Raw genomic sequence first — 12,876 nt, 5'->3', positions numbered from 1 at the left:
CAACTGACGTTTCCCAAGCTCTCCCTGTGTCTTGGGCACAGTGACCATGTCCAGGCCCCATGACCCTGCATAACCCCCACAGCACCGGGCTGCTGAGCCCCACTGACAGGTGGCGGAATAGAGGCTCAGAAAGGGAAAGCACTTATGCCAGCTCACACAGTGGTGAGGGCGGGGGTGGCCTCCAGTCCCACTCGGCCTAACTCAGAGCCTGAGCCCAGGGCCAGCTCACTGCACAGCACCCCTGAGAGTGTTCGGCTCCCCCGAAAACTCTGATACAAAGTTGAGGCTCTTCCAGCCCGGGGACCTTGGCTGCCCAGTGTCCCCACTTCAAGGAAGGAGAAAAAAGATGCTCTCCCCGCCGTGACCGCCACGGGACCATGAATCTCTCCCTCACTCCGCCATTCACGTCACATGACTTATCGGAGCCTTCTTGGCACCAGACCCCTGGCGCTGACCTAGGGGACCCCTAGGGGGCTCACAGTGGTGGCCTCTTGGGGATGCTGAGCTCAGACCTGGCCTAAGGGGAGCCCATGGCTGCCCCTGCCCTTACAGTGATGCCAGCTCAGGGGGCACCCCAAGGAGGAAGGCCCGGCCCACTGCACCACCCACCCCACAGGGGCCAGCCAGCGGCCATGGCCAAGACCAGGAAGAAGGCCTTGCCCAGCTCCTGTGGTCATCTGGGCAGAGAGCGTGGGACGGGCCGCCGGGCAGCCGCACTCTGGGCACAGATGGTTCTCGTTCTGCTCGCTGCCTGTTTTCCCCTCTCTCCACAGGAAAAACAAACCAGCTGGGGGCCAACAGGCCGTTTTTATCTCGTGCCTATTTCCGTCTGTTTTCCCTTGCCTGAGCCAGCGTCCTGTGGGCTGCATTCTGCCGAGGGTCTGGCTGGAGAGGCCTTGGCCTCTTCCTGACCTCAAGGCAGCTCTCCTGAGGAAGGGAGCCCATTTCCTGTTCGCAGACGTGTCTCTGTCCCGTGTGGTCACAGAGATGCTTCCAGGGTTTGGAGTCTCCTGGCTTCACTGGGAAGATTGGGACTGAGAAAGGGAGCAGGACAGAACCAGGTGAGACCCTGTGTGCCCTGAGGGCCCGCTGCGTGCCCAGCCGGCCGTGCGCAGGAGCTGGGCTGCCCCAGACAGGGGAGCACGCGCTGGAGCAGTGCAGAGCCAAGGGTGGATGGAGACGAGGCCAGAACGCAGTCCAGGTCGTCAGGGCTCCCAGGAGTCCAGAGCAGGGGGGGCCGGGCACTGGGATACCAGACTGCGGGTGGGCACAGCCGGGCTGCTCTACTGGCATCCTCCCAATTTCACAGATAAGACCAAGGTTGGGAAGGGCTCCTGAGATCCAAGGTCTCAGAGGTGAGAAACAGCAAGGGGGCTTCCTGGCCTGGGCCACCCTCCTCCTGCTAAATGAAGACCTCCTCACTCCTCACTCCTCCCAGACCCTCCAATTCATATGGGGGGGACAGAAGTGTTTGTCATCAGCCAGGTCTCTCTAAAGTAGGCAGAAGGGCACCCCCATAGCCCTGCACCCACTGCCGGTTTGGAGAAGGGGTGGGGCATGTTGGGGCTGGTCAGGAGCAGACGGGGGAGGACACCAAAGGGGAGGCACCTGCCAAACAAAAGAAGGGGGGCCTTCGAACGCCCCCCATGTGGGGGCCAAAGAAAGAGGGTGGGAGACCAGCAGGGCTGCACCACCACCCAGCAATGCCAAGGCCAGGCCCCTCCCTGAACCAGACCCTGGGGGTTGGGGACACCCCCCCACCGCGGCCACCCTCCGCCCCCGATTCCCTGTACAAGCTGCAGGCTCAAAGGTTCGAGCCCTCCCCGCCGTGGCCGCCCCTGTGAGCTCCCCCCACCCGCTGCGCAGATGGAGGAGGGACTCGCTGCTGGTCCGCGCCCCCTCCCCGCGCGCGGGCGGCGGTGACATCACGGCCACGGCGGGAGGGGCGGCGCCGCGCGCACATCACTTCCTCGGCGCCTCCCGCCGGCGCGGACGGACGGTGGACGGTGGACGGTGGACGGTGGACGGTGGACAGTGGGCGCTCAGGGCGGCGCGAGCAAGGGTGCACGTCTCCGGCTCTCGGCGACCCCGGCCCCATGGCGGGCCCGGCCCCGCCCGCCGCCGACGAGCTGCCCGGCCCGGCCCGGCGCCTCTACTCCAGGTGGGTTGGGCGGACCGGCGGGTACCGGCGGGGACGGGTTGGGACCAGCGGGGATGGACGGAGACCTGGTCCAGGCAGCCGTTGCTGCGGGCAGGCAGGAGGCGGGAGGCGCCTGGCTCGGAACAAAGGCGGCGGCGGCCGCGCAACGTGGCGGGGACGCGCCCGCCCTGCGGGGCTGGCGGGGGTTCGGGCTGGGGGCGGAGATAGGTGGGCGCCTGGGACGCGGGGTCCGGGGATGCAGGGGCGGGGTTGCCCGGATTGAGGACGCGCCCGGGAGTGCGAAGAGGTGATGGGGGTGCGGGTGCCGCGGAAGGCTCCCGGCCCCCCCAAGAAGGGGGGTGTCGAGGGTGAGGGCGCTGGAGGGTGGTGGGGAGTAGCCGGGTGGGGAGGCCACTGGGGCTTACCACTGTCCTCCCCGTGAGAGCCTGGGGACTCCCAGGATGGGCCACTGGAATGGGCTGCTGCCAACCATACCACCCCCAGTGCCCGGGGGGCAGGAGGTGGAGACTGACAGCTTCTCCAGCCTTGCTCTCCTGGCAGCTGGGCTGCCTGGCACAGCAGGTATGTGGAGGGGGCTGCCAGGAGCTTCCCTCCCAAGCCTGGCACCACCTCCCCACTGCCATGGCCCGGTACTCAGAGGGCAGGACAGTTGAAGAGACCAGGTTGTGTCACAGGTGGGGCCCTGCCCCCGACGGGCCCCTGTGTGCCTGGGGTCCAGCAGACTGCTGGCCACAGGGTTGGGGCTGGAGAGCCAGCCAGCCAGGTGGGTGTGTGCCTGCCTGAAAAGGCACCTGCCTCTGCGCAGATTCATGGGTGATGCCAACCATCTGGGCTCTGTGCCCCATGCCTGTCAGGGGTGACAGGGTGGCCCTGCCCAGGGCTGCGTGCCTGCTTGGTGACTCCAGGCCTGTGGAGGGTGTTCCACAAGGTGCTGCCCTGGGCCCAGCCCAGGCGGGCACAAGGCCCTCGGAGGAGGCCTGGGCCCAGCCAACGCCTGCGGGTGTCCAGCAGAGTGGAGCAGGCATGAGTGCTGGGCAGGGGCCACTTACTGGCAGCAGCTCCCAGAGGCAGGCCTGGCTCCCGGAATGGGCTGACAGGCCCCTGACTTGGAGGACTGTCATCATCCCGGCGCCCCCTGGCCGTCCCTAAGACCTGGGGCCTCCCGGCTGCTGAGTCTTCAAGGGGAGTAGCCTGGCCCTCGAGGATTTCCCCACCCCCACGGGGCCGTCCATCGGCAGCAAACCTCTGCCAGGTGCTCCCCGATGTGCAGAATGGGGCCCGGGTGGCGGGTTGAAGGAGGCCGTGCTGCCCCTCCCACCCCAGTCTGGTCTGTGCTGCTGGCCAGAGACACAGCCCCCATTGTGTGGTCTCGGGGATCAAGCGCTGAGCCCTCAGCCTGGCTCCTGGGCCCCATGCAGGGGGAGGGGTATGCGGGTGGGTTTGCTGGCAGCTAGCCCTGGAGGCCTGCCCTCGGATCCCCTCCACGGCCCCGTGGGGATGGAGAGCCATACAGGGCGGCATCTGCCCCAGGATCGTCGGTTGGATGCAGAGGGGGTGCTTTGTCCCAAAGAACGATAGGAGTTGATCTGGCAGCAACTGGCTCTGTGTGTGTGTTTGTGGGTGGAGGGGAGCTGTGGGTGGAAGAGGGTCCAGGCTTTAGCTCTGGGAGACCCTGCACAGCCGAGCACGGGGTCCACATCGTGCTAGTCACTCCACGGGCTTGACCTGGGAGCCTTGGGTGTGGGCTGATGTCGGAGCCCAGCGGGGACACACCAGATAGGATCCTGGCCTGGGGGAACCAAGGCTCAGAGAGGATGCTGGGAGAGGCCACGCATCCAGCCTGGCATCCTTGCAAGCTGAGACCCCTAATGAGCTCGAAGGGGCGAGCAAAGCACAGATTTGGATGCGTGGCTGTAGGGTCTGGGAGGAGGCCTGTGGGGAGTTTGGACCTGACCATGTAGCCCTGGCCAGGTGTGGGCAGGGCAGTTCCTGGTCAGAGCTGGCTCTCAGAGGCTGGCAGGAAGGGGTGGGAGTCAGGGAGACGTGCCGGGGGCTTTCTGGACAGGTGTGGGCTGTGGGGCTTGAGAGGAGGGACTGCTTGCGCAGATCCAGCAGCCTCAGGCCAGGCGCTCAGGGCTGGGAGGAAGACGGCAAAAGGTCGCCTGCCCCCCTGAAGGCTGCGTGGCCACCGGCGGCCTGGCAGCCGGCATGTGGACGCCAGGTCGACCGGATCCCGTTGATCTGGCTGTTTAGAGGGAACCTCCGTGTGTGGGGGGGCTCCCTGGGACCAAGCCAGGTCTCCTCTGCCCTCCCCCCATCCAGAGGCTCCCCTTCCCACACCAACATTCCTGCTGGAGAGACAAGTTCAGCTCTTATACAACGGGGTCCTGGGGGACTGGGCTGGGAGCACACACTGAGCAGGGCCTGAGCGTGAGTGTGCCTGTAAGCCCACCAAGTCCCCAGATGGGGCCCTAGGTGGGGACAGTCAGGGATGCAGAAGCAGGTGGAGTGGTTAGCGCTCAGAACCCTGGTCCACTGTGCCTGGGCCTGCTTGCCCAGAGCAGAGGTTTGGGAGGGAGGGGCTCATGGGCCCCAGGGGGGATGGGCAGGTGGCCGAGAAGCCATGGGTGGTCCTCTCCCGGCCCTGTGGCCCCCTTCAGGCCAGCAGCTGAGTGCTCCTGCCTGGGACTGGGAAGGTGAGTGTCGGGTACGTTAGAGGTGCGCCCCAAGTAGCAGGCACCCGGACAGAGGCAACCCAAGTGTGGGTGTGCCCCCACCCCGCATGGCCATGTCATCTGCCCATCTCTAGTCGGTTCCCTCCCCAGGTCCCTGCCTGGATACTAGTCCTGGCAGGGCCTTGGGAATAATGGCCTGGCCCCAGGGCTTCGTGGATGCACAACCCTCAGGCCCTTTCCCAGGCTGGTGACACTCCCAGAGGCTCCTCCTCTCCAGGGATTCCGGCTCCTGCCCTGCTGCCGCCCCGTGCTGCCCCTCGATCCCCCCTACTGAAGGGGAGTCAGTGTGGCTTCGCTTTGAGGGTGGCAGGGCAGGGGCTGAGCAGGGGCCCTGGAGCGTCTGCCCGGGGCCCAGAGGGAGGACGGTGAAGATGGTGTTCAGCAGAGAATGGGGCTGAGGGTGACACAGCCCCCAGTGAGCCGTGTGTGGTGGGAGCTGGGGGCCTGGCTTGGAGACTAACCTCGGTGGTCATCACCAGAGGACGCCATGGAGTCTGGTGGGGCTGATAGCTGGGGGCAGGAGCCTGACGGGGGCGCCAGTGGGGGCAGGGGTGAGAGAGCGGGACACGCTGGTTGAAGTGGGGCTTATGGCTTCTCCCTAGATGCTGACTCGGGCGCCAAGGCTGGAGGGGTGTGGGCATGACGTGGCGGCCAGAGCTGCAAGGCTGGCCACTGGGGAGTCGATAACCTCTTCATTAACCGGTGAGCCAGCGGGCGGGCAGCGGGAGCTTGGCAGACAGCACCCTGCCTCCTGGCCACTGTGGTCTGGCCGCTGGGAAAGCCGGCCCTGGTCAGCCCCTTGCAAGGAGAGATGAGCTGGGCAGTCATGGTGTTAGAGAGTGGACCGGCACAGGTGGACGTGGCCCTGGCTGGGGCTGGGCAAGCTGGTCCCTGAGGCGGTGGCCTGGCTCTGTCCTCAAGAGGAAGGACTATAAATTAAAGATTAAGCGTCTGTTAAACCCAGGTGGCAAATCCCAGGTGGGAAGGCTGCCCCCTCCCAGGGTCTGGGTGGTGAGGCTGGTGGGGGAGAGACAAGACCACAGCCCCAGGGGCCTGAGAGCCCTAGCCAGCCTGGCCCCGAGCCCCAGGGAGCCCCAGTCTCGTGCCCTGAGAGTGGGGCTCTTGGTGGCCCTCGGTGTGGACAAGCCTTCTGCAGGCCCCAGGCGGTCCTGCGGGGCGTGTGTGTGGGCAGTGGGCAGGAAGGCTGGCTCAGCAGACTGATGCTGGAGTGGGTGGCCAGGGTGGCTACGGCCCCAGTGCACCCCTGTGGTACACGGGCGCCTTGCTAGGTGACAGGGCAAATACCCACAGGCCTGGAGAGGTGGTGTGGGGGGACAGAGGTTCCAGAATCTTCTTCACTGAGCAAGTAAGTGGGCCCACCAGGCTGGGCAGGGTTTCACAGAGAATACGAGAGGGTGGCCTGCAGTTCAGGTGTGCAAAAGTGGGCCCCAGGGTTGATGTGAGGGTGCAGAGTTTGGGGGTCAGCTTGTTGACAGGAGGTGGGTGAGGAAGAGGACGTCCAGGCCCTGCCCTACTCCCCTCTGCTGAGCTCTCCTGGGTGTGGACACGTGGCACCAGACAGAGGCCTCAGGGCAGGGAGGAGAGCAGCGTGGCCTGAACACCCTTGGGAGGCTATACCCAGTCCTCCCACCTCTGCATCTGCCCACCCAGCCCCTACCAGAGCCAGCAGTGCCTGCAGGGCCTCGTGGGCTGAGGCCGGCCTTGGGGTCCTGCATCCTGGGCAGCCCTTGCCCACACCCTCCAGTTTATCCTTGACTCCTGCCTCTGCTCAGACCCTACAATGGTCTTGGGGAGCAGGGCCCACCCTGGCTCTCTAGTTCCCTCTCACCCCAGAGCTACACCCCCGTCTCCGTCCCAGGGTCCCCACTGTGCAGCCTGGCAAGAGGGCCTGCCCACGAATGGGCAGAAAGAGCCTCTGTGAGGGGCTCCTGGGGTCCTGGGGCTCCTGGGGTGGGGCAGCACCTCGGGGTGGGCTGGTGGGAGAGGCCACAGACTCCCCCCGCTGCTCTGCCCTGTTGGGCCTGGACCAGGGGCCCAGGCTGCTCTGAGCCCCTGGGGCCCCTTCTCTGTGGCTGGACATTGGCCTGACCCCCACCACTCCAGAGGGCTCCTTCCTTAGCCGGAGGAGGGTCGCACCACCCGGCCTGCTCACTGGCCATGGGTGGCTGCAGGAGCTGGGAGCTGCCCTGAGAAGGTGGCCAGGGGCCTGCGAAGTTTCAGGAAAGGAGCTGTGGGGTGGTATCTGTTCCTCCCAAACCCCCACCCCCGCCACACCCCAGACCTCTTGTGGCCCCAACCCCGGGTTAGACCTGGGACCTGGCGCTCACTCTAACACTCAGGTTCAAGTAAGCCCCCCAGCCCCCCAGAGGGTCGAGAGGACTAACAGGATGATCCCGGCTCCGTGCTGTGTATCTGCTGACCTTGCTGTGTGCCAGGCACCATGTGTCCGTGCCAGGCCAGGCTGCCGTGTCCTGGGAGGACACAGTCTGGCTGGCAGTGGGGGTGGGGCAGACCAGAAACGTAGCCTCCAGGAGGTCAGGGGCAGGGCCGAGGGCAGACCTTGCTGTGCCTGCTCCCAGTGGGGTGGCGGCCGTCACACTCGGAGCCCTGTCCTTCCTTTATCCATTCATAGATGTTGACCTGGCACCTACTAGTGCCCAGCACTGCTGGTAGGGACTGGGCTCTGGCCCAGAACTGGCCACAGGCTCAGAGGAGGGTAAAGGTTTGCTCAGGAGCGGGGTGGCGCGCCGGAGGGAGGGCACGGCCTCTGCACCCTTACATGTGCCAGCCCCCAAAGGGATCATGTGGATGAGGCTTCCCTCTGGGCTCCCCTGCCCGCCTCCCACTGTCTACCCAGCCCTGCCCTCCTGCTGACAGGCCTGATCCCCGGCTCTGAGCTGCCCTTGATCCCTTGATCCTCCTCAGGCCCTGGGAGGCCCCAGACGACCTGCCCAAGGGCCTGGGCTGTCCTGGAGCTGAGACTGCCAGAGCTTCCAGCCCACCACTCTGGGGAGGGGAGAGGCAGGGGACCGCTGGGGCCAGGGCGCCTCCCTGGACCAACAGCCAAGGTGAGGCGAGGGCCAGCCAGGAGGGAAGCCCGGAGCTCCGCGATGCTGGCCTCCACCACAGAGGGCCAGCCTGTGGCCCTGAGCTTGGCAGAGAAGGCTGTGTGCAAAGTGGTGTATGGCGCCCCGCGCCCCCGCCCACTGCTGCTGCCCGTGGGTCTGGAGCTGTGGCTGTACGTGCAGAAGATGCGCAACCTGCAGAGGAGGAGGTGCGGCACGTGCCTGGGAGGGCACCTGGGTGGACGGAGGGGCATGACCGGGCAGGGGATGGGCGCTAGGCTGGAGGTCAAGGTGCAGCTGGAGGATCTTGGGATCGGGGGAGCTTCTGGTTCTGGTGCCTCTCCAGGTGGCCTGCCCACATGGGCAGGGCCCGTCTTAGATCCCCTCAATCCTTGGTTCAGTATGACTGTACCAGAGGCCCCGGCGTGTATCAGTGTGTCCCCCGCCCCCTTTGACTTCTGACCTCAGGCCTTTCCCAAGCCAGAAGCCTCCTTTGCTCTGAGCCACTGATGCCTTGACTGTGTGTGGGGAGAAAAGGTGGGGGGAGGCCACCCCCGTAATCAGATCTGCCAGAGCCAGCAGGGTGTGCTTGGCTCCGAAAACACCCACATTTCACACCCCAAGTCCCCTCTCCTCCAAAGTTTCCTGGGAGGAGAGGGTTTTCTGTGTCCGACGGCTTGGTGAACGGCTGGTCAGGGACACGCAGGTCTTAATTAGGAGCCTGTGCATGGCACTGGCTGTGGGAGTAGGGCTGCCCGTGGGCTCCTGTGACGTGGTGTGGGATGGTGCTTTCCAGAGCGCTTGGGGAGGCCACTGCCAAGGAGCGGGCACCTTGTGAGCGGGCAAGAGGCTCTGGCGTGCGGGGGCAGGCGGGAGGCCCAAGGGTCTGGCATCCTGGTCTCAAGGCTGCATCCCTGAACCCCTGGCTCCCTGAGAGGCCACAAGGGCTCTGCTCGGATCTGGGGAGTCAGGGAGGTGGCGGGGTACCGAAGCCCAGGCCCTGCGTCCTCCAGGGAAGGGAGGAGCCCACTCTCCCCCGGAGGAGTGACCCTGAGGCTGGGGAGCTGTGGCTGGGCGAGGGGGACGGTGAAGGGGGGGGTCTCCCCGGCAGAAAGCTCTGTGCCTACTCCTCGGCGGGGTGCAGCAGGCCCACCCCAGCTGGCGCGCGTGCGTGGCCCATCTTCCATGTAAGGCGGGGATGGAGCGAACGAAGGGGGCTTCGTGGTTTGTGTCAAAGCGGCGCGTGGTAAGAGCGCGTGAGAAGGGCTGCCCTGGACGACTTTGTGTGTTTTTAAGGAAACATGTTGGTTTCTCCCCAGTAACTGCTGATCGCTGCACGATTCCAGCACAGAGAAGGGGCCGGGGCCTTGGGGTACAGCGTGGCCATTTTGGTGGGGACTGTTTGTCTCTCTGTAGGTTTTCCATGACCTCTGATAATGTCGGAAAGCAGTGGAAATGAGACAAGCACGGTCAGGGCGGGCCTGCGACTGCGCAGAACACGTCCCTACCTTCCAGGTGGCACTTATGTGTACGAGGTCACCAGCCTGGCTGCCGCCTCCACGGGGGGCCTCTCCCTAGGCGCCCTGCTGCCTGCCTCACCCCTCCCGCCTCGGGGCACCCTCCAGCTTGTGGCCCTCTCGCAGCCCCCATGGCATGTTTGGGGTGTCCCCTGCTGACCGCCCTCCTGCCCCGTGGCCACCAGCCAGGCCTCGAGCCTGGGACCCATGTGACCAGCCGCAGAGGACGAAGGAGGCCGAGGCTCTGAGGGGCGATGCATCCTGCCCAGAGCCCCACGGCAGGGAGGGCCAGGGCCAGGGCTGGCCTGACGGAGTGACCCTCGCACCACTGGCTCCCCAGACAGCTGTATCCTGAGGGCACCTCGCCCAAGGCCCAGGGGCTGCGGAGGGCTCAGTGAGCAGGGCCGCAGGGTGGCATCTGGGGGGCCCGGACTCCACGTCAGGGGGCTGTGCAGGGCCCAAGGGTGAGGGACTTCTTCTCTGAAGCCTCTGCCCAAGGGTGGGGATGAGGGGTTGGCACAGCCTGCATTGAGGGCGTTGGCGGTCACACAGGGCCCTGGGCCCTCAGAGCTGGCCGGATTCACAGGGCAGGAGCTGGATCAGTTTTCCAGAGGTTGGGTTCATCCTGGGACGTGGTCCTGTCCGCTTCCTCCCACAGCAGCGCCGTGGGGAGACAGCGTGGTGGGAACAGCTGCTTCTCAGGCCGTTCCTGGCCCGCAGCCACTGGAGCACTTCTCAGCTCTTGGGGGGTGGGGGCCCAGCAGGGAGGGGCCTAGATGCAACCCCGCCCCTCAGAGGGCAGGAGGCAAGGACAGATGATGGCTGAGCCCCCAGCCCCCACTGAGAGCTTGGAGGGTGGGGGCCCCCTTGTAGGATGCGGAATGGGGGCGGGGCTGGGATCAGATCCTGTCTGTGCAGCCTTGACTGGCTCGCCAACCCTCTCTTAGCCTTGGTCGTCCTCGGTGGGGATGAGGGCTGGCCCCAGGCCGCCGTGGCCGCTCTGGAGGATGATGTTTGGCACATGGCCCCCTGGCTGGGCTACTGGGACCTGAAGGGAAGTGGCATTTGGAGCTCAACCGCTGTGCACGGAGGGTCTTGCTGTTGTCACAGACTCATGCCTTCTTCCCGGTGCCCCGAGCCCTGGCGGTGAGGAGGGCATGCAGCAAGGGTCAGGCATAGGCCCGGGCCACAGCCGTGTGAGGGGCCCTGTGGTCTGGAATGATGATGTGGAGGGGCACTGGTCCCCCAGGCTTGGCTGTGTGAGGGGCAGCCTGTGACCCCTCCTGTCTGTGCCCAGGATGGAGGCCTCGTGCCTGGAGCTGGCCCTGGAGGGTGAACGTCTCTGCAAGGCCGGGGACTTCAAGGCAGGCGTGGCCTTCTTCGAGGCCGCCGTGCAGGTGGGCACCGAGGACCTGAAGACTCTGAGCGCCATCTACAGCCAGCTAGGCAACGCCTACTTCTACCTGAAGGAGTACGCCCGGGCACTGGACTACCACCGGCACGACCTGCTGCTGGCCCGGTGAGCCGAGGGGCGCAGGCGTGCACGCCAGGGCGCAGGCGTGGCTGTGCCTCCCGTGCTGGTCAGGCATCTGGGTGCCCTGCCCTCAGGAGTGGCAGTCACATGCGATCACAGTGGCGGGGCTCTCAGGGTCCAAGGGAACCCAGAGGGGGCACCCCTAACCTGGGGGAGGCCGGGGGCTCTGGAGATGCCCCCAGGAGGCTTTGTTTGAGCTGAGACACGTGTGAGCATGTCTGTATGTTTCCACGGGTGTGAGTGTGGCATAGCCCGGTATTCTCTGTCTGTTTCTCTTCCGGTCCACCTCCGTGCGTGTGCCTGTCTCTGGGACTGTGTGTGTCTGGGGGGGTGACCACCTCTTTCCTGCCCCCGTGTTCCTCACTGTCTCTGTTCTCCTCCGGCCTCAAGGCCTTGGTCCATGCTGTTCTCACCCCGGGACACCCTTCCCTTGCTATTCCTGCCTTCCTCTGCCCCGCCCCCGCTCCTCAGGACTGCATCAGCCCAGACCTCCCAGGTGGAGGTGGGGCTCCTGGCAGCTCCACACCAACCCCGCCCACAGGCCCTCCCCCCCCACCCCCCAGCAGCCAGAGAGCCCACATCGGGTCCTCAACACCGGCCAGTGTGTGGTGCCAGCGGGCACATGGCAAATATTCACCAAATGAGCGGTCGTAAAGTTAATTCTCACTGCATGGCCCCCCAAATCTCCCTGTCTCCATCCGGGGTCCTCCCCAAGCCCCAGCAACTGCAGGCTGCACTGAGGCCTCTCCCAGACCCGGCCCAGCAGGAGTCGCCCGCCAACCATGGACCCCTGCCCAGCATTAGCCTGGTGGCCTCGGGCTCCTAGTCAGCCCGGGGCTGGTCCTCCAAGGCCCTCACCTGCCCTCGCCCGGGCTCCCTGCTTGGCTCAGGGTCTCGGCCAGTCCTCAGCCCGGCCCCTCACTCCTGCCTGCTCTCTAGGACCATCGGTGACCGCATGGGGGAGGCCAAGGCCAGCGGGAACCTGGGCAACACGCTCAAGGTCCTGGGCCGCTTTGACGAGGCTGTCGTCTGCTGCCAGCGGCACCTGGACATCGCCCAGGAGCAGGGGGACAAGGTGGGTCCTCGGTCCCTGGCTGCCTGCCTCTCCTGCCCCTGACCTGTGGCCCCTGTCCAGGTCTGCGATTGGGGCCAGCAGGTGATGCCCCACTCACAGCCCCACGCTGCCCCCCACGAGAGGAAGATGGGAGGATAGTCCCCATCCAAAATGTGGGGCCTCTGGCTCCCTAAGCTGGAATCCCCAGCCCCCCATCTTCTGCCCCTCTCACTGACCTCCCCTGAATCTGCCAACACCCCCAGTCACTCCTTCCGGGCCCAGAGGGGGACAGAGGGCACGGCTTTGGGAGGAAGCCTCACTGGAGAGGCAGATGTCAATGAAATGGCAGCAGCAGACAGGGCAGCAGGGGCTCTGGCCGTGTGCTGACGTGTGACCTTCCTGCTTATCTCCATAATCCTGGAGTTGAGCGTCCCTGTAACCGATACAGACGAGGAAACTGAGGCTGGAGAGGTGACGTGACTTGTCCCAGGTCACGGCCAGAGGTGGCCAAGCTAAGCCAGGAGCCCCTACCCCTGGGCGTCAGAGAGGGGCCTGGCCACTCCGATGGGAGAGAGGGTGGCCGAGAGGGGCAGAGCTGGGCTCCCCCAACTCCTTGGGGCTCCACCCCTACCTCAGCATCTGGCCTTGGTAACAGCTTCCCCCCAGGTCCTTGCCTTTGGGGCCCCAGGAACAGTGGGGACGGTGAGCCAGGTGGCAGGCATGAGGCCAGGTGCATGCATGCCTCCGGGTGACTTCCCCAGCCAGCTGCCTGGGGCGGCGGGCTCCTTG

The 12,876-nt window shown here is 65.8% G+C and overlaps 1 protein-coding gene across 5 annotated transcripts in view; it reads left to right on the top strand.

Annotated features, from left to right (window-relative positions):
* Positions 1 to 683: 683 nt before the first annotated feature.
* The window catches only part of GPSM1 (G protein signaling modulator 1), a 34,570-nt gene continuing 22,377 nt past the window's right edge, over positions 684 to 12,876 (top strand). Inside the window, exons 1-5 of one of the 5 annotated variants that reach the window (XM_070251826.1) lie at positions 918 to 1,061; positions 1,310 to 1,355; positions 1,867 to 2,161; positions 10,797 to 11,018; positions 11,973 to 12,108. In XM_070251826.1, coding sequence (XP_070107927.1) covers positions 2,097 to 2,161; positions 10,797 to 11,018; positions 11,973 to 12,108 — 423 coding nt within the window. In that variant the 5' untranslated portion in view covers positions 918 to 1,061; positions 1,310 to 1,355; positions 1,867 to 2,096. Of the gene's footprint in view, positions 1,062 to 1,309; positions 1,356 to 1,866; positions 2,162 to 10,796; positions 11,019 to 11,972; positions 12,109 to 12,876 lie in introns of all 5 variants that reach the window. The other 4 variants (XM_070251823.1, XM_023629340.2, XM_070251825.1 and 1 more) reach the window with 4 other exon arrangements.

This window comes from Equus caballus, chromosome 25 (assembly GCF_041296265.1).
Source record: "Equus caballus isolate H_3958 breed thoroughbred chromosome 25, TB-T2T, whole genome shotgun sequence".
Lineage (NCBI taxonomy): Eukaryota > Metazoa > Chordata > Mammalia > Perissodactyla > Equidae > Equus > Equus caballus.
Note: the sequence above shows the minus strand (reverse complement) of the source record. Positions and strands in the feature narration are given on the sequence as shown.